This window comes from Danio rerio, chromosome 10 (genome assembly GCF_049306965.1).
Source record: "Danio rerio strain Tuebingen ecotype United States chromosome 10, GRCz12tu, whole genome shotgun sequence".
In the NCBI taxonomy this organism is placed as follows: Eukaryota; Metazoa; Chordata; class Actinopteri; order Cypriniformes; family Danionidae; genus Danio; species Danio rerio.
In genome coordinates this window covers 26,341,263-26,359,814 of record NC_133185.1, presented here as the reverse complement: position 1 = coordinate 26,359,814, position 18,552 = coordinate 26,341,263, and the positions used below count along the sequence as shown (strand labels likewise).

The window sequence follows — 18,552 nt, the reverse complement described above, 5'->3', positions numbered from 1 at the left end:
ATTAATGTCTGTTATTTTACAGTAAATTTCTGTAATTTCAAGTCTGTTATTTTACAGAACATTTCTATAATTTAACGTCAGTTATTTTACAGTAAATTTCTGTAATTTAATGTCAGTTATTTTACAGTAAATTTCTGTAATTTAAAATCTATTATTTTACAATACATTTCTGCACTTTATCATCTGTTATTTGACAAGTAATTTCTGTAATTCAACGTCTCTTATTTTATAGTAAATTTCTGTAATTTAACGTCTGTTATTTTACAGTACATTTCTATAATTTAACATGTTATTTTACGGTAAAGTTCTATAATTTAGAACTTTATTTTCATATCTGTCATTTTGCAGTACATTTCTGTAATTTATCATCTGTTATTTAACAATGCATTTCTGTAATTTAACCTCTGTTATTTTTCAGTATATTTCTGTAATTTAACAGCTGTTGTTTTACAGTAAATTTCTGTAACTTAACGTCTGTTATTTTACAGTAAATTTCTGTAATTTAACATCTTATGTTTTACAGTATATTTATATCATTTAACGTTTGTTACTTTATAGTACATTTCTGTAAATTAATGTCTGTTGTTTTACAGTACATTTCTGTAATTTAACGTCTATTGTTTTACAGTAAATTTCTGTAATTTATCATCAGTTATTTGACAGTTAATTTCTGTAATTTAACGGCAGTTATTTTACATTTCTTTTCCAGCACCCAGCTTAAAAACTTATAATAACAGATTTGTTTTTTACAGTGCAGATGGGCCCATGCACACCAAATCAAAAGTTACCATGGGCCAACTTTCACCCCCAGGCCCTAGTTTGAGCATCTGTGTTCTAGACACATTGGCATGTTAGATTTTAACAGGACTTCCAATTATACTTTTCTGTGACAAGTTATTTAATGAAAATGTAAAAAGCCATTTTTCTTGCCTGACTGGACAAGTAATCTTAAACAAAATGTGAAAAGTGTTTTGATTTTTCTGTGAGAATGATTCGGATGTTCAATTGAGAGCAAACATAATGAAATCAGTTAAATGAATGACTTACTCATTAAAAAAGTGACTTGCTGTCATCTACAAACACTTTGTTTTCTTTTCTTCTTTTTTTAAGGCAGTGCATTTAAATGGGCTCTGTTATATATGATGTAATAAATGTCTCTTGTGGGACCAGAATGTGTCTGTAAAGTTTCAGCTCAAAATATCTCATGGATCATTTATCACAGCATGCTGAAATTTAGTTGAAGCAACAATATGCTGTTTTTGTCTCTTTAATGTCAAGCCTTATTACCACCTTCAGCATAAAGTTAAAGGTGCTGTATGTACGTTTTTGACTCTTTTAAAGCATAAAAATACCATAATATGTTTGCAGATACTTAAGAAAGGGGTCTTAAAGCATGGGTCCATGACTGAAATGCGACCTCTGGTGGACAGTAGCAGACTCCGAAATGAGACGCAGATTTAGACTTCCACATGAGGTTTTTAATTAGCAAATAATATAAATATTACGAGTGTAAACAATAGGTGAGCAGATTACATTGTAACCCCATGTCCTAATAACACGCTACATGATGAGATTTGCAGAGATAAGCAATTGGGCTGTTTGCACCAGATGAAACAAAACAGAAATTTACAGCCATTCAGAAGCACAGAATATACACTCACAAACAAAATTGTAAGATTTATAATCAAATTAATACATATTAACCGTATTTAACATTATTAAATGTAAATGTTAAATCACCTATTTGTGTTTTATTTTGAGTCACAGTTCTGAAGTTCAATTTCAAAGATCTGAGGTGAACTATCTGCTGCTGCTTTCAGTAATAAATGTCAGGTAAAATGGAATTAAACTCATATTGTTAGCATTTAACACTGAATAAAGCACATGAGGTGTACCTGAGGTTTTGTGTTGTCCACCTGTGAGAAATAGAGGTTGCTTCTAATATATCAATTTGAGGTGTTGGTTAGAACAAAAACTCTTCATTTGGAAAATATTCCTTCTATCGCATGCTTTAAAACACAGTTTAAATCAGCCTTTAGGCAGATGCCTTCCTTAATCTGGCAACCTGTGCTTGCATTTGTTTTGATCCAGGAATGTAATAAGGTTTTCTAGTTCAACCCCTGGGTGTCAAACCTACATACTGCACCTTTAAATTCAGAATTCAGTTTTTCAACTTGGTCACATGACAAGGCAATGCCATAACCCTAAATCCTTACTTTCAAAAGTATTGGTTGCCAGTTAAAATACCTCCCAAGTTGTAACAGCAGTCAGCAGTTAAAATTCATTTAAGTTTTTTATTTTTTTGTAAGCTTGACATAATTTGATTTTACCTCCATTGTAAGCGTTTCACAGTGGAAATAAGATGTTTTTGTAGGATCTGTGATCATATGTGGCAATCAACACAAGTATTCCTTTGAAAAACCAAAACAGAACATATTAAAATTCAAAGAGCTCTGAAAGTAAGTGCATTTGATACCTTTCACATGAAGATCTCTGGACTTCATCTAAAAATTCAATCTGGGTGGAGGGCCTGAAGTCCAGACTCTGAAAGACAAAGAGCAGAGAAAATGCTGGTACAAAAGGTTGTACAATCAGACCGGTGAGCGCGATCCAGTCAACCTTCATGACTAGCTGTTCGCACACCCGGGTTTGTATACATTAAACATCATGAACATTATGACCCGCTAATTGCTCAACGCTCTCCAGTGGAGCTGAAACATCAGACCGTTACCCCAATCAAAAATGTTTGTTGTCTCTAGAAATGTTGGGATTTTTAAGGTGAGAGGAAATGACTTATGGTATTTTGGAAACGTGACACGGCTCATTTAGGATGTTCAAAACCGCCAAGCGGGCCGTGACCTGTCTAGCTACCCGCTAATTTACATCTCTCTCCTTCTTGCTCCTCCTGGATGGGGCACAGGGGTGCTGGGGCGAATAAAGGGGGGTGGAGGAGCATGCAGAGCTGGCGCTTGTTGGCTGACCCGGGTGTCTGCGGTTCTGTCGTGGTCAGAGGAGGGGGGAAAGAGGGCGGTGTTTCTGAAAACCCTGTGAAATGTTCATTTTGGAACGACTTGTTGCTTACATACCTCTCTCACACCCTCGCTTCTATTTTGAAGTGCTCAAATATGGACTAATATTGCTGTTTCAGGTTTAATAAAAATCTTGTTTTTAAAGAAAGTGATTGTGAGGGTCTTTATTTGTTCTGTTTGTTTTTTGTACTGACACCTATTGGTGTGGATGCATGAAGTTTGTTTGCTTGTTTGTTTATCTTTAACATTTTTTATTATATACTCATAAAAGATATTTGAGATCTGTCTTTTTTTATTTTTTTTGCTTGTTTTACCCTGCATGTTTCATCATTTAAGAATGAGTTATTTCTGTTTGTGTATATTATGTTTAAATTGTTTAGATTGCTTGTTTTGCTTAATTCAGAGATGCAGGCCAAAGTTGGCCCGTGGTAACCTTTGATTTGGCCCACCAACCCATCTAAAAAGAGAGGGAGAATGATGGGAAGGCCAATGCCTTCAACAGATCTTGTCATTTCTAATTGTAAAGTAACCTTTTGAATGTTTGTTTAATTGTTAAAATACAAAAAAAGCAAATGAAATGTTTCAATCAAATGTTGTGTATGACCAGATTTTAAAAATTGATAAGGATCCTCGGCAAGCAAATCAAGTGTGTTCAATGTATTCAGCATCAAACTCCATTGTGTTATAAAGGAGATTGTTTGTTTTTATTGTAAGAAGTTCATTGTAAAATGTAAAAAATATATAATTATTAAAACGATTATAGTATTCTTTCTATTTATTTTTAAATGTTAATACATTCGGTAATTACCATGGCAACTTTATTGTAATACTTTGGTTTATTTAACTTTAGCCCACCACCTTCAATCAACTTTGGTTTTTGGCCCTTCATAAGGAATGGTTTGGGCACCCCTGGCTTAGTATTATATTGATGCAGATCTCTTCATTAAAAATAGATTTTCAGGAATATTAAAGTTTAATAAAAATAACTTAGGGGTGACGCTGTCGTGCAGTGGGTAGTGCTGTCACCTCACAACAAAAAGGTCGCTGGTTTGAGCTGAGTCATTTGGCATTTCTGTGTGGAGTTTGCATGTTCTCCCCGCGTTCGCGTGGGTTTCCTCCGGGTGCTCCAGTTTTCCCCACAAGTCCAAAGACACGTGGCACAGGTGAATTGGGTAAGCTAAATTGTCCGTAGTGTATGTGTGTGAATGAGTGTGTGTGGATGTTTCACAGTGATGGGTTGCGGCTGGAAGGGCATCCGCTGCTTATAAATGTGCTGGATAAGTTGGGGGTTCATTCCGCGATGGCGACCCCTGATTAATAAAGGGACTAAGCCGAAAAGAAAATGAATGAATGAAAAATAACATAAATCTTGCTCTGGTGTTGATCATCAACTATAAATATTTTTGTTTAAACTATCTGTTCACATTTAGTTTTTTACGCAGAAAAACTGCATTACCCATGATGCAGAAATTACACCAATCAGAGAGCTACAATGAGGAAAGAGTAGAAAAGCAGATGTTTAGCTCCGCCTACTCGTTTTTACAACTGTTAAAGGGATAGTTCATGCAAACGTTTAAATACTAAACCTTAATTGATTACAGTGGGTTTATTGTATTCTGTTTAATGCACACATACACAAGGAAATTCTGAAAAACAATTTTTAACAAAAGCAATTGACAAACATAGAAGAAAAATAAATAAAATAAAATACTTCTTTTTTTCTTTCATTTTTTTAATAAAAGAAATTAATTATTTAAACGCATCCCTTTGTGTTCCGTAGAAGAAATCAGGTTTGGAATAATTGTGAATATTTAATGACTGCATTATCTTTTCCGGGTGAACTATGTTGTTAAGAAACTATTGTACCCAAGTCTTTTGCCAATGTTTGCTTCAATATAATGAGTAGAATGTTATAATTAACCTCGTTGCTGGATTGTTTGGTTAATGACTTAAAACGCGTTAACTTCAAATAAAACTTACTGCACTGCATGACTGCAACGTGATGTCAACACGGTGGCCACCAATAGGAGGCGCTCCACTCCATGCCAAATAAAACTGCATTTTCTTTCTTTAAAGCTGACAGGACTGGAATGTTTACAGCACAATCCGTTTTTCAAAACGCTATTAATTTCGTATAATCACCATATACACGTCTAAATGCACCTTTAAAGCGGGACATTCAGACTTTGTCAAACTTTGACGATTCTTAATTTCTTCAAAAAGTAAGATGTCGGTTATTGCTAAATCACTTTTCGTTCACCTCTCCACCTTAGTGATGGTGACAAGTGAGCTCGAAACACCGTCCCATCATCCTCATCATCCTGCCCCTGCGCGCACCCCGCCCATCTCCGTTCCACTTCAGCTGCGCTTCCTTCTCATTCAGCAAACGCACTGTCCTGTGGCGAGAGAGGGGTCCTTTCCACCCCACAGCCGAACAAAAGAAGCCTGGAAAAGGAGAAAATCAAGCAAAGACTTCTTAAAGGCCAAAGAGGACCCCCGATTTCTGCGTTTTTGTGCGAAGACAGCAGCGTTCTTGGGTTATTTGAAGAAACAAGACTGCTTTCTGATCTCCATCTATTGTCGGGAGTGTCATCGGGGTCACGCAGTAGGATGACCCGTTTTTCACCTGTCCTTCTTCGGTGTTCTTCAAAACAGGTTTACTCTCTCTGAGGAGATCCTCCAAACACGCGCTCAGATGCTCTCTTGGGTCTGTGTCCGCTTCTGGCTCCAGGTTTTCAGAGCATCGCCACTGAGGTCTCTCTGTCCGGGCTGATTGAAGCGCTGGAGCTCGCGATGCGGTCCGTCCTGTGGTCTGCTGTCGTGCTGTAAGTTTCACGTGGAGTCTCCGTCTCCGTCTCGCTTTGGCCAGGCTGACTGAGGGTTTGTTGTGGGTCAGAAAGAGAGAGTCTGCAGATGCTGGGTTCACATTAGAATATAAGGCCACCCAGACTCTCCTCTGGGATCACAGCATGATGGTGATGAGACTTTTCTCTGTCTGAATCCTGCTTAGACTGTTGTATATGAGTATTGCTGCAGTCAGTGGCAAATATAAAGATGTCTTAAAATATCTTGTAAATGTATAAAGAATTTGCAAAAAAAAAAAAAGTTACAAAAGTCAGGAATTATACAAAAAACAATACAATAAATAGATTTCAAATATTTCTATTGAAATTGAAAGGGTATATATATATATATATATATATATATATATATATATATATATATATATATATATATATATATATATATATATATAGTTGAAGTCAGAATTATTAGCCCTCCTTTTAATTTTTTTTTTCAAATATTTCCCAGATAATTTTTAAGAGAGCCAGAAAATCTTCACAGTGTGTCTGATAATATTTTTTCTTCTAGAGAAAGTATAATTTGTTTTATTTCAGCTAGAATAAAAACAGTTTTTAATAAAAAAAAGTAATTAAAAAATACATTTTAAGGTCAAAATTTATTAGCCCCTTTAAGCTATATATTTTTTCGATTGTCTACAGAACAAACCATCGTTATACAATAACTTGCCTAATTACCCTAACCTGTCTAATTAACCTAATTAAGTTAAGCCTTTAAATGTCACTTTAAGCTGAATATAAGTGTCTTAAAAAAATATTTAGTAAACTATTATTTACTGTCATCATGGCAAAGATAAAAGAAATAAGTTATTGGAGATGAGTTATTAAAACTAGTATGCTTAGAAAAGTGTTGAAAATATCTTCTCTCCGTTAAACAGAAATTGGGGAAAAAATAAACAGGGGGCTAATAATACAGGGGGGTCTAAAAAAAAAAAAAAAAAGCATAAACCGAGCTTATTCTCCCCTAACAAGTTTGGATGTATTTTGTATTTCTTTTAGATGCTTCCAGGTCATGTTACTGTTCTATCTATAAATAGGGTTCTGACAGACAGACAGACAGACAGACAGACAGACAGACAGACTGATAGACAGATAGATAGATAGATAGATAGATAGATAGATAGATAGATAGATAGATAGATAGATAGATAGATAGATAGATAGATAGATAGAAGTTAGATAGATAGATAGATAGATAGATAGATAGATAGATAGATAGATAGATAGATAGATAGATAGATAGATAGATAGATAGATAGAAAGATAATTAAGGCATGTAATTATGAATTACCAGCAATGATGCATAACATTTTTACAGGAAGCAAATATCGGTTGCTGTTTTACAATCAAACATCTTGAAATGTCTTGTAAAAACACAAAGTGTGTTTTCATAATTCCGAAGCTAAAATTGTAGTTAAAGGTAGAAGCTTAAGTTAGTTGTGTTGAAAATGTAAAATTGTATAAATAAAATAATAAATAAATATAAATAAAAAATAATAAATAATATCACAAATAGTGGTTGCTCCATTTGACATAAAAATGTCAGATTAAAAAGTAATTCAGTGGATCCTGTCTTTTAGTTTTTATATTATCCTTACTAATACTTAGTAAAATCAGTAACATAACCAGGTATCAAATATTGACAACATTTAAACCTGTTAAGGCGAAGACAACTTTTAATTCTTATATTGTATTATATACACTATCGGTCAAACATTTGAGGTCATTAGGATTTTTAGATGTTTTAAAATAAGCTTATCCTGCTCACTAAAACTGCATTTATTTAATTAAAATACAGTAAAAATTGTGAAATGTTATTGCACTATAAAATAACTGTTCAAAAGTAGTTTATCATTTAATTGAATCATTTATTCCAGTGATTTTAAAGATGAATTTTGAGCTTTATTACTCCAGTCTTCAGAGTCATGTGATTCTTCCGAAATCACTCTAATGTTAATTATTATTATTATTATTATCTTTAAATATCATATTTATTATTGTTAATAGTAATAATAGCAATAATGACTGGAGTAATAATTACACTTGAAACTACAAACAATAAGCAGTTATTTTTAAATTTGAATAAATATTTTTTTTAAATGGTTATATTTAATAAATGTCACCTTGATGATGATGAAAACCTGACCCCAAACTTTTGACCGGTAGTGTATATCTTTTTTTTCTTCATATATTTTGCACATAAAAACAAAAAACACTTAAGCCATCCAGTCATGAATGTTATAAGAACAATCAAAAGAATCCATAAAGCATGTTGGTTAACAAAGATTAAAGGAAACTTTTTTTTCTAGAAGATCTGTAAGCCTGTGATGCATTATGATGCATGGCTGACACCATTTAAGAAAAGAGAGTGAGTGAGATTGCTTGGCATATGTAGAAAGTATTATTAACAATTCATAGCAGATCTGAACATTGATCTTTAAGTACATGCAGACACTCACATGTGGTGTCAGTTTTGGCTGAAAATAAACATTTTCATCTTTTTCGTCTCCTAAAACTTTAGTCTTTTAACATTGTGCCAACCAAACTGAAAATAAATATAATGCACAATTGTTTTATCCTCCATTATCTATCTTCATACTTTCATTTGGACCTAGTAGGCAAATAATAATATTAAATGTAACTGAAAAAAGTATAAACCTAACTTATTCTCCCATAACTAGTATAGAAAAGCTACTAGACTGAATGCAAACGCAAATGTCACAGATGTCTTTTGTATTTCTCTTTGTCCAGATGCTACCAGGTCGTGTTACTGTTCTACAGCCCGTTACAGGTGCTTACAGTCTGCATGTGTTGCCGATAATAAAACCATATATCAATTGATAGTTCATAAATCAATGTGAGTGATTTGTGACGGGCTGCTGTGTTTGTGCAGGTGCTGGCCGTGGATAATGTCAACTTTGGAGTGCATGTTGAGAATCAGACTGGGGTTCGGGACGGCCTGAGCCGGAAACACCATCGGGTTTACCAAATCTACAGTCGAACCAGCGGAAAACACGTTCAGGTGCTCGGCAAAAAGATCACTGCCATGGGGGAGGATGGAGACAAATATGGTAAGAAATAATCTCAATGTGTTGGCCTGCCTTTACATTAAACAAATGGAGCTTGTTAAATATTTATAATGGTTGTTTTATAACTTATATAATTATTTTTTTTTTTTACAATACATCAAAACTCACACCTATAAATATATTATATATTCAACTTAAAAACTACTTTTAATCATTTAAATTGTTTGTTTTAATTTCTATTATTTTTAAGAAATTATATTTAAAAAAAAACTAATCGATTATATTCTGTATTTCAGTTTTCACAGGCGTCAAATCTAGTTCCTGGAGGGCCGCAGCTCTGTTTAAGTTCCAATCCTAATTAAACACATTTACCTGTAGGTTTCAAACAAGCCTGAAGGACTTAATTTGTTTGATCAGGTGTGTTTAATTAGTGTTAAAGCTAAGCTGTGCAGAGCTGCGGCCCTCCAGGAACTGAATTTGACACATGTGGTTTATATTATAATATACAGTTGAAGTCAGAATTATTAGTCCCTGTTTGAATTTTGTTTTCTTTTTAAAATATTTCCTAAATAATGTTTAACAGACCAAGGAAATATGTAATATTAAACAGTATGTCTGATAATATTTTTTCTTCTGGAGAAAGTGTTATTTGTTTTATTTCGGCTAGAATAAAAGCAGTTTTAAATTTTTTAAAGCCATTTTATGGTCACATTTATTAGCCCCTTTAAGCTAAATTTTTATACTTTAAGCTATTAATTCTGACTTCAACTAAATGGGCTCTATTTTGACGATCCATGCACTAAGTGCAAAGCGCAGGGCACAAACGCATTAGGGGAGTGTCAAAATCCATTTTTTTCTAATATAAGGACAGAAAAATCCACTTTGCTCTGTGGCACATGTTCTAAAAGGGTTGAGTTTATTTTCTTAATGAGTTATAGGTGTGTTTTAAGAATAAACCAAACAGAGTCTCATCTCCCATTCCCTTCACGAGTCAGTTGCCTCATTTGCTATTTACATGATGACTTTGAACGTGGAAAAACTAAACGCTTCACTAGAGAGAAAACAGTTAAACAGAGCATCTGCATTCTCATTATCTACTTTCACTTTCGCTCTTGTGGATATGGAAACCTTGTAAGCACAGACATCAATTAGCCTATACATAGTTAATTTTGTTTGTTAAGCTCAAAGGTTTGTTTCAAAACTATTTCTAAATTCAGTTGTAATTTCCAGCAAATGAATAAATGAACAATATTAACGAAGTGTGGTCAAAAAACTGAGTTATATCCAAATACACATGCTGTGCCCCATATGGTCTAAAACCTGACAGGTGGACAAATCTAAGCTTGTTTTTAATAAAACAAATATAAATATGGATATAATAAATAATACTGCTAATAAAAATAACATTATACAAAAGCCAATTGTTATGAATCAACTGAAAAAGCCCTCTGAGATGAAGAAGACAATGGTTTTTATATTTATTTAGGCTAGAAAATAATGTTTTGTAATATTTTAATCATTTTTATTTATATCCTATATATTCTTATTATATCCTATATATATTCTTAATATTTCAATTCTTTTTCATATGTAAAGATTTTTGCGTATTGCTCTACATCTTTTGTGTATTAAACAATGTGTAAGCGAGGCGCATAACTAACGTACTCTGCGCTAACAATAGACCAGGGGCCTGTTTCAGAAAGGAGGTTAACTGAAAACTCAGAGTATTTTAACCCTGAAATGAGAGAAACTCTGGGTTTTCCGTTTCAAAATGGCAGGTTTGTTAAACTCCAGAAATCAGGGTAAGTCAAGCCTGTTTCTGAAAGAGAGTTAACTTTAACTCAGAGTCAGTTACTGTGGTAACTTACTCTGTGAATCTAACCTGGTCAGAAGCAGGTTTTATTCTCTAAACTCAGAGTTTCTGTCGGTCTCCTCCCCTTTTTAAAGATGAAGCGGTATTTCTCGCCTTAGCCTTACGTTTCCACCCATCTATTTTAATGCTCATTTTGGATACGTGCATAAAAACGATTGATAGAAACGTCATGATGCACATAACTTTTTAAAATATGCATAAAAAACGCACATAACTGAGTAGGATAAACTTTTATTCGATAGAAAATGTGCGCATAAACTACGATGGAAACACTTTTACTGAACAAATTACAGTATGTACATTAAAAGATTAAAAGATCATGATCATATGATAATGAAAATGTGTGTGAATGAACAAACCAGCAGGCTGAGCACACTGTAACACGTCTTAAATATTGTTTTAGTCATTCTAAAATGCCTGAACTGTTTCAGTATTAGTGTATATTATTAATTACCTCCAAACGTCTGGTGCGTGTCAAGAGTCTCCGCGTCTCATGGCTTCAGACGCCCCCACGTGTTCATTGTGTTTCAGCATTGTCTTCTGACATCGAGGCGCAAGTACATTAATTAGGCTAAATAAAGTATTAATTGACGCAGCTTCTTCTACCACAGTAAATTCTGTTTTTACTGTTGATATTTGGTGCCAGTTTAATCAGGAAGTGACAATTTTTTTCTCTTTGACTCGTTGGATGGAATTTTATTCGCATCTTTTATGCAATATTCCAGTTTTGCACATACATTTATGTAATATATTTGGATGGAAACATAGCTATTGCCTACATTTTAGTCACACACAGAAGAACTGTACTAGAATGGCTTATGCTTTTTTAATAAATAATTAAATTGAATTCACCTTCGATATGCACTGTAACTAGATTAATGGGATTATTATTCTTCTAAAAATTATTTTTAGTACTGCTTACCTTCTAAATGTTATATTAACCTCTATCACTTGATCAATAAAAAAGGCAGACACACAAGTGCACTGTTAAATCATTTAAAACTTATAAATGTATAAAAGAAAGTTTAGAAAAAAACATATAAACGTCACAAATTACATTACATATTTTATTATACTTAAATATTTAAATACTTAAAAAGTTAAATTAGGCATTATCTTGAGCAGCTGTTTTCCCACGCTAACTGGTTGAAGGCTGCTTCTTTTCAAATATATACACTCATATTTGCTATAACTTTGCATCAGAACATCAAGTTCAGCTGGAGAAAGAAATGCTGATCTCTTTTATAAGATATTGCCATAGTCACTCGTAATGTCTGCGCTCCACTGATAATGCCTTTTTATTGTCACGGTGCGCGCGCTTAACTCTGAGTTGGTCTACTCGAAGTTGATTGACCCAACTCAGATCAGCTGTTCTGAAACCGAAAACTCAGAGTTTTTAATCTCTCGGTAAATCAACTCAGAGTTCAAGTTTAAACTCTGAGTTGTTTGAACCTCCTTACTGAAACAGGCCCCAGGTCTATTGAAAAATCTATTATAGGTTCTCAAAATAGCAATGCGCCAGCAATACACCTCAACACGCTTCCCTTTTTAGACCAGAACACCTATGGGCGCACATATGAGCGCGAATGCATTTGCTGTTTTAACAGCATGACGCAAAACGTCAAAACGACTTTTGCGCCAAGCTGAAACTAGCAAACAAACAACAAACATTGTGTCGGGTGTATGATAGGGCCCTGATTATTAGTTAAAATAATATATATATGAGCAATATCACACGAGTAGCAGTGCGATATGGCTGTACATCGGCACTGGTGGGAGGCGTGCCTTAGTGCCCCCACCAGTGCCGATATACAGCCATATCGCACTGCTACTCGTGTGATATTGCGTTTATACAACAGTTTGACGGCATAATTGTGTATATAAAAACAAAATCAAACATGGAGAGTCTCAAAAATCCTTGTGTATGAGGAACTACTTTCTTCCGGATTCAAATCATAAGCTGACTGTTAAATAGTTGAGTGTGCATCTTTTAAACTTTAGATCTGTAGTGTCTGCTTTTTGCTGGCTGTATGTGGGCGGAGTAATACACAAAGGGTAAAGAGGCTGTAGGAGTTCTGATATTGCAGAATATTGCACGGCTATCAGCCAATCAGATTTGAGAACCAGACAGAACTGTTGTATAAATATATATATATAGCAATAGCACACGAGTAGCAGTGCGATATGGCTGTATGGTGGAAGGCTTGCGTTGCCTTGCCTTAGTGCCCCCACCAGTGTCGATATACAGCCATATCGCACTGCTACGAGTGTGATATTGCGTTTATACAACAGTTTGACGGCATAATTGTGTGTATAAAAACAAAATCAAACATGGGGAGTCTCAAAAACCCTTTTGTATGAGGAACTATTTTCTTCCGCCTTGGATTCAATCATAAGCTGACAGTTGAACAGCTGTTAAAACAGTTAAAAGCATCTTTTAAACTTTAGATCTGTAGTGTCTGCTTTTTGCTGGGTGTATGTGTTTGAGTAATACACAAGGGGTAAAGAGGCTGTAGGAGTTCTGATATTGCAGAATATCGCACGGCTATCAGCCAATTAGATTCGAGAACCAGACAGAACTGTTGTATATATATATATATATATGAATATAATCCCCCCCTGTTTATTTTTCCCCATCTCTAATAACTGATTTATTTTATCTTTGCCATGATGACTAAGTAATGTTTGACTAGATATTTTTCAAGACACTTCTATACAGCCTAAAGTGACATTTAAAGGTGTAACTATGTAACTAGGCAGGTTAGGGTAATTAGGCAAGTTAATGTATAACGATGGTTTGTTCTGTAGACCATCGGAAAAAATATAGTTTAAATGGGCTAATGATTTTGTCTCTAAAATAGTGTGTATAAAATTTTAAACTGCTTTTATTCTAGCCAAAATAAAACAAGTAAGACCTTTTCTAGAAGAAAAAAATATTATCAGACATACTGTGAAAAAGTTTCTTGCTCTTTTAGTTAAGAATGAAGTAATTTCACCTAAAATTATATCATTTAACAAAACTATCTTATATATGCACAATTAGATTTACCTAATGTTAAATAGAAAAATTGAATTAATTGAAATTTATCTAAAAGAATACATATATTCTTAAAATAATAGTAAATATATTACATCCACAATCACTAAAAGCACGAAAACATCCCCTCAAAACAGCTCAATGCATGTAATATATGCATGTTTGTGTCTGTGTGTTTGGTTTCTTCACAAGCCCAGCTCGTGGTGGAGGCAGACACCTTCGGGAGTCAAGTGAGAATACGAGGAAAAGAAACAAACTACTACTTGTGCATGAACCGCAAGGGGAAGCTCATAGGAAAGGTGAGTTTTATTGTAGGTCCTGAATCCTTTCAATTACTCACTCTAAAAGAAGTATTGCACTGCATGACAGCAACCACAACTCGTTCATCACATGAAAGACTAAAGCAAAGATCTTTTTTTTTTAAAAACACTTGAAACAGTTAGTAAGAAACCCAGAGTAAAGAAATCCCACATTGCTCATCTTTTACACCCATTGATTAACTATGAGCATTGTAAGTTTAGAAATCTTTTGAAATTTTATGGTCAGCCACCAGGGGGTGATGATCAGAGGAAATGAATGAATCATGTGGGTGCACTGATCTCTGATCAGTTTTATAAATCTGTAGACATTTAAAAAGACATTTATGTCAGGATTATTGGAGCTAATTGATTTTTAATAGTCATTTTATGAGCCAATCATAAAACAAAATTACAGGGATAGTTCAACCAAAAAGTATCATTTATAGTTAATTTATTCTCAGGCCATTGAAGATGTAGATGACATTTTATCTGCAGTAGAACGTCAAAAAAATAAATAAAAAAAATTGTGAATCTTCACAGTTCATCTCACGTCTGAGTTGTGCCAAACTGTGCATGTGCCAAAAACTGCTTATTGTAAATAATGTTCAGTTTCCTACATGGACTGATTGTTTTGCTACACAAGTCCTCGGTGTATGATAAGGAGCCACAGGAATTGATTTGGACTGATTGCTTTTGTTAATTGCCTTGCATTATATAAATCATCAAGGATCAAAAACATAGTTTGTTAAATCTTCTACTGAAGAAAAGAAGTCGCCAGTTTGACATCTCCAATGACCCGAGGGTGAGCAAAACAATGTGATTTTTGGATGAATTATCCCTTTTAAAAGCCCTGAGAATTGATAAAGAATAATATTACACAGACACCTGATGCTTTATAAAGATTGGTTAGTTAAACTATATTTTATATGAAACATTTGCAAAAGCCTTGCCTTAAAGCACAATTGGTCAGTTTTCTGTTCTGTTGAGCATTCTAATGTACTTACTGTGAAAAACACTTAAGAAGTCTCAGAATAAACGATATATAAATACCAAATGCTTCTACACAATGAACCATTTTACAACACAACTGGTTCAGTTAACGTGCAGCTTTGAAAAGCTTTGTTTTCCAGCATCAATACTGCTTTGTGTGGTTAACACCACAAAACAGTGCCAGCTTTGCTCCACTAAAGGGTTTCATCAACCCTGATTAAAACTGACACAAAGCTTAAAGCTTTCTTTTACCCCGGGTTAAAACAGGTATCAATAACCCAGGGTTAACTGCAGAAAGCTGATATGCTGGCATACAAGCTTGTTTCTGCTAAATTTTTTGTGTTGCTTTCTCTAAATGGAAAGGCCTATGGCCATACACAAATTTTTAAGTGAATTTTATGAATTCGCATAAAATAAAAATACTGAATGGAAGCTGTAAAATTTGTATTAATTTAAAAAAAATGTGCATGAAAAACTTTCACACACAATTGAGTAGGATGAACTTTTTATCCTATAAGTAAAAAAAAAAAAAAACATGCATAAATTATGATGGAAGCAAATTTTTGCAAATTCCTTGATGCACATTAAAAATAGTCATGTGACTGCATCTCCGAATACGATGTGCTTGGATCATCTCACACCATCACAAATGTTGTTTTAATAGTTCTGCAAACACCTGAGTGAAAGTCCATCTTCAAAGTGAAGTTTATTTATAAACTAATTTCGAGAGGATCACGTGCTTATGATTGCTTGCAGCTGGCCCCGCATTATTCAAGTTATAATTCACCAATCAAATGATTCCTAAGCCACTATAAATACCCTAAGTTCCATACAACAGCCATTTACGTTTTAAAGAATCACCCCTTTTCCTCCTCCTTTTCTAGATGGGTAGCACGGTGGCCCAGTGGTTAGCACTGTTTCCTCACAGCAAGAACGTCACTGGTTCTAGTCCTTACCAAGCCAGCCAAAGTTTCTGAGTTTACGTGTTCTCCCTGTGCTTATGTGGGTTTCCCCCGGGTTCCTCCCACCGTCCAAAAACATGCAAAATAAGTTAAGTGACTAATCCAAATCGGCAACATAGACATGCTCCTAGTAAGTAGTTATCTCTTAAGACAATCACTATGTTCATTAGCTACTACAGCAGGGGAGTTCTCAAGATCTACCTGAACTTAAACTCCCCTCTCGCCTTGCAAACGGGAGGGAGCCCCTGGCTCGAAGATCTTATAAGCTCAGGGCTCTCTCCCGGGACAGCATGCCAAACAAGCTTTATAATCAATCATCAGCTAAGTGTGAATTCTTGAAATAATTTTGTAAAGTCTTACAGAACAGTTTTTTCAACATTATTCACCAGCCTCCAACCACAAAATAACCTGTGATGTCTGATAAACTCTGATTAAAAGAAAAAAAAAGAAGTGGTTTCTCAATTAACCACTCAGAAATCGTGATAATTCAGAAAGTGCTGATTTAACGCTTTTGAACAAATGGGATCTTTTCTTTTTTTGCAAATGTTGTAAGTGCCATTTCAACTTTGGATTAAATCATGGGTAAAGATAGCTGATATAGCTGGAGATAATTTCATGGAATCTATTTTTATTTTAATTCCAGAAAGACAGCAGCGTAAACGGAGGCTGCGTTTTCATCGAGATAATGCTTGAGAATAACTACACGGCCTGGATGTCAGCACACTACGTAGGCTGGTACGTTGGCTTTACCAAAAAGGGTCGGCCTCGAAGAGGCCCGAACACGTTACCCAACCAGCGGGACGTGCATTTCATGAAACGCTTTCCTCCAGGAGAACAACCCGACCTGCAGCCCTGCAGCTTCACCACAGTCAGCAAGAGGAGCAAAAGAGTCCAGCTGCTCTCCGCCTCTCCTCCGCCACTGCCATAAAGTGCCAAACACTGACTAGAACTTGTACATTTCATCTAGCAGACTGACTAGAGACGCTCTTGAAAATGTATGTAAGTTAGACATTAGGACCGACCTCTGGGTAGAAGTCAGTCGAAAGATGAGGTTGTTTAAACACTGTGTAACCATGCAAACATAACCAAAGACTCCTGGGCAAGTGTCCAGTCGATTCAACCCTGACAACAAGGGGACCAAGCACTTCAGAGGCCAAAGAATTCACCTCTAAACGTCCAGTGCCACAGACTTTCATCTGTCCCACTATAAAAGAGCAAAGCGATCTACTTATGTGATGTTGAACGGCTGGAAATCTAAGCGCGCTGACTCAGGTGCTTTGTGAACGCATCAAAAACATCAACTTTGAGCCAAATTTTTGGAGGCTGCACCCAAGAACCAAAGTCAACCTGAATGTATTTGTCGAGAGAATGCTATTAGAGGTTTTTTTTTTTGCCTGACATGCGCTTTGCTGTTCACTTTCCAGCAGGAGAACATTAATATTGTTCAGTGATGGAATTACTGGCGACCACTGAAGTGTAATTTAAAGGGAGCAATATAGGCTGTGTACTATTTTGAAGGGATCACCCCTATGCCCTAATCCAAAAGTGCCCAAACTCAGTCCTGGAGGGCTGATGTCCTGCATAGTTTAGCTTCAATTTGCTTCAACATACCTCTCTGGAAGATTCTAGTATACTTAGAAAGTGCTTGATTAGCTCTAGATTGAGGTCTGAGGGGTTGGAACTAAACTCTGCAAGACACCGGCCCTCCAGGACTGGGTTTGTGCAAGCCTGCCCTAACCGTTTCAGAGCTTTGAAGGTATAAGGCAGGGTTGTCCAAACTCAGTCCTGGAGGGCCGATATCCAGAAGAGTTTAGCTCCAACCCTAATCAAACACACTTGAACCAGCTAGTCAAGCTCTTACTAGATATACTAGAAACTTCCTGGCAGGTGTGTTAAAGCAAGTTGGGAGATAAACTCTCCAGCACACAGGCCATCCAGGACAGAGTTTGGACACCCTATGTTTAAGGTGTAGCTAACAAAAACATTTGTTCAGAACTCACTTCTGTCATCTACAACAAAAAGATGCGCAGAGTGAAGTGCCATCTATTGTACCTTTTGGAATCCTTTATTCCAATGGTCTCAAACTCAATTCCTGGAGGGCCGCAGCTCTGCATATTTTACTTCCAACCACCTTCAGCTTAAACCTGCTTTAAGCTGCGGTCACACTAGAGTTTGCGCTTGCAAAATTCTGTCCTACGACCATGCGAAAAGGGGCGGGATTAAGCAAGACGATAAGACATAAAAAAAGCGAGCAATTTGTTTATATTTCAATTTGTTTAAATCAAATTAATAAGTGATGCGATTTTGCAGGTAAAAGTTCACCAAGCTTGAACTTTGCAACGCATCGAAGTGCGGAACTTGACGCACGAACTTGCGTTTCCGTTCCGACTCATTTGCGTGTGTATTAATGGAAATCTATGGCAAGAAGAGTTCAGTGTGACTGCAGCTTCATAGTCTCTAGTAGTCTTGAAC

The 18,552-nt window shown here is 35.4% G+C and overlaps 1 protein-coding gene and 1 long non-coding RNA gene across 5 annotated transcripts in view; both read left to right on the top strand.

The window, feature by feature from the left end:
- Window positions 1-18,552, top strand: part of LOC141376355 (uncharacterized) — a 974,232-nt gene that overhangs the window by 557,206 nt on the left and 398,474 nt on the right. The gene's annotated exons all lie outside the window — the stretch shown is intronic.
- fgf18b (fibroblast growth factor 18b) lies at window positions 5,823-17,148 on the top strand. Of its 2 annotated transcripts, NM_001012379.1 has the most exon segments (5): window positions 5,823-5,854; window positions 8,642-8,681; window positions 8,784-8,961; window positions 14,022-14,128; window positions 16,724-17,008. In NM_001012379.1, coding segments are annotated over 5 exon segments (642 nt in total).

Coding starts and splice junctions, on each gene's coding strand:
- fgf18b (XM_073913913.1), top strand. Junction 14,129..16,723: donor AGGGGAAGCTCATAGGAAAG/GTGAGTTTTATT, acceptor TTTTAATTCCAG/AAAGACAGCAGCGTAAACGG.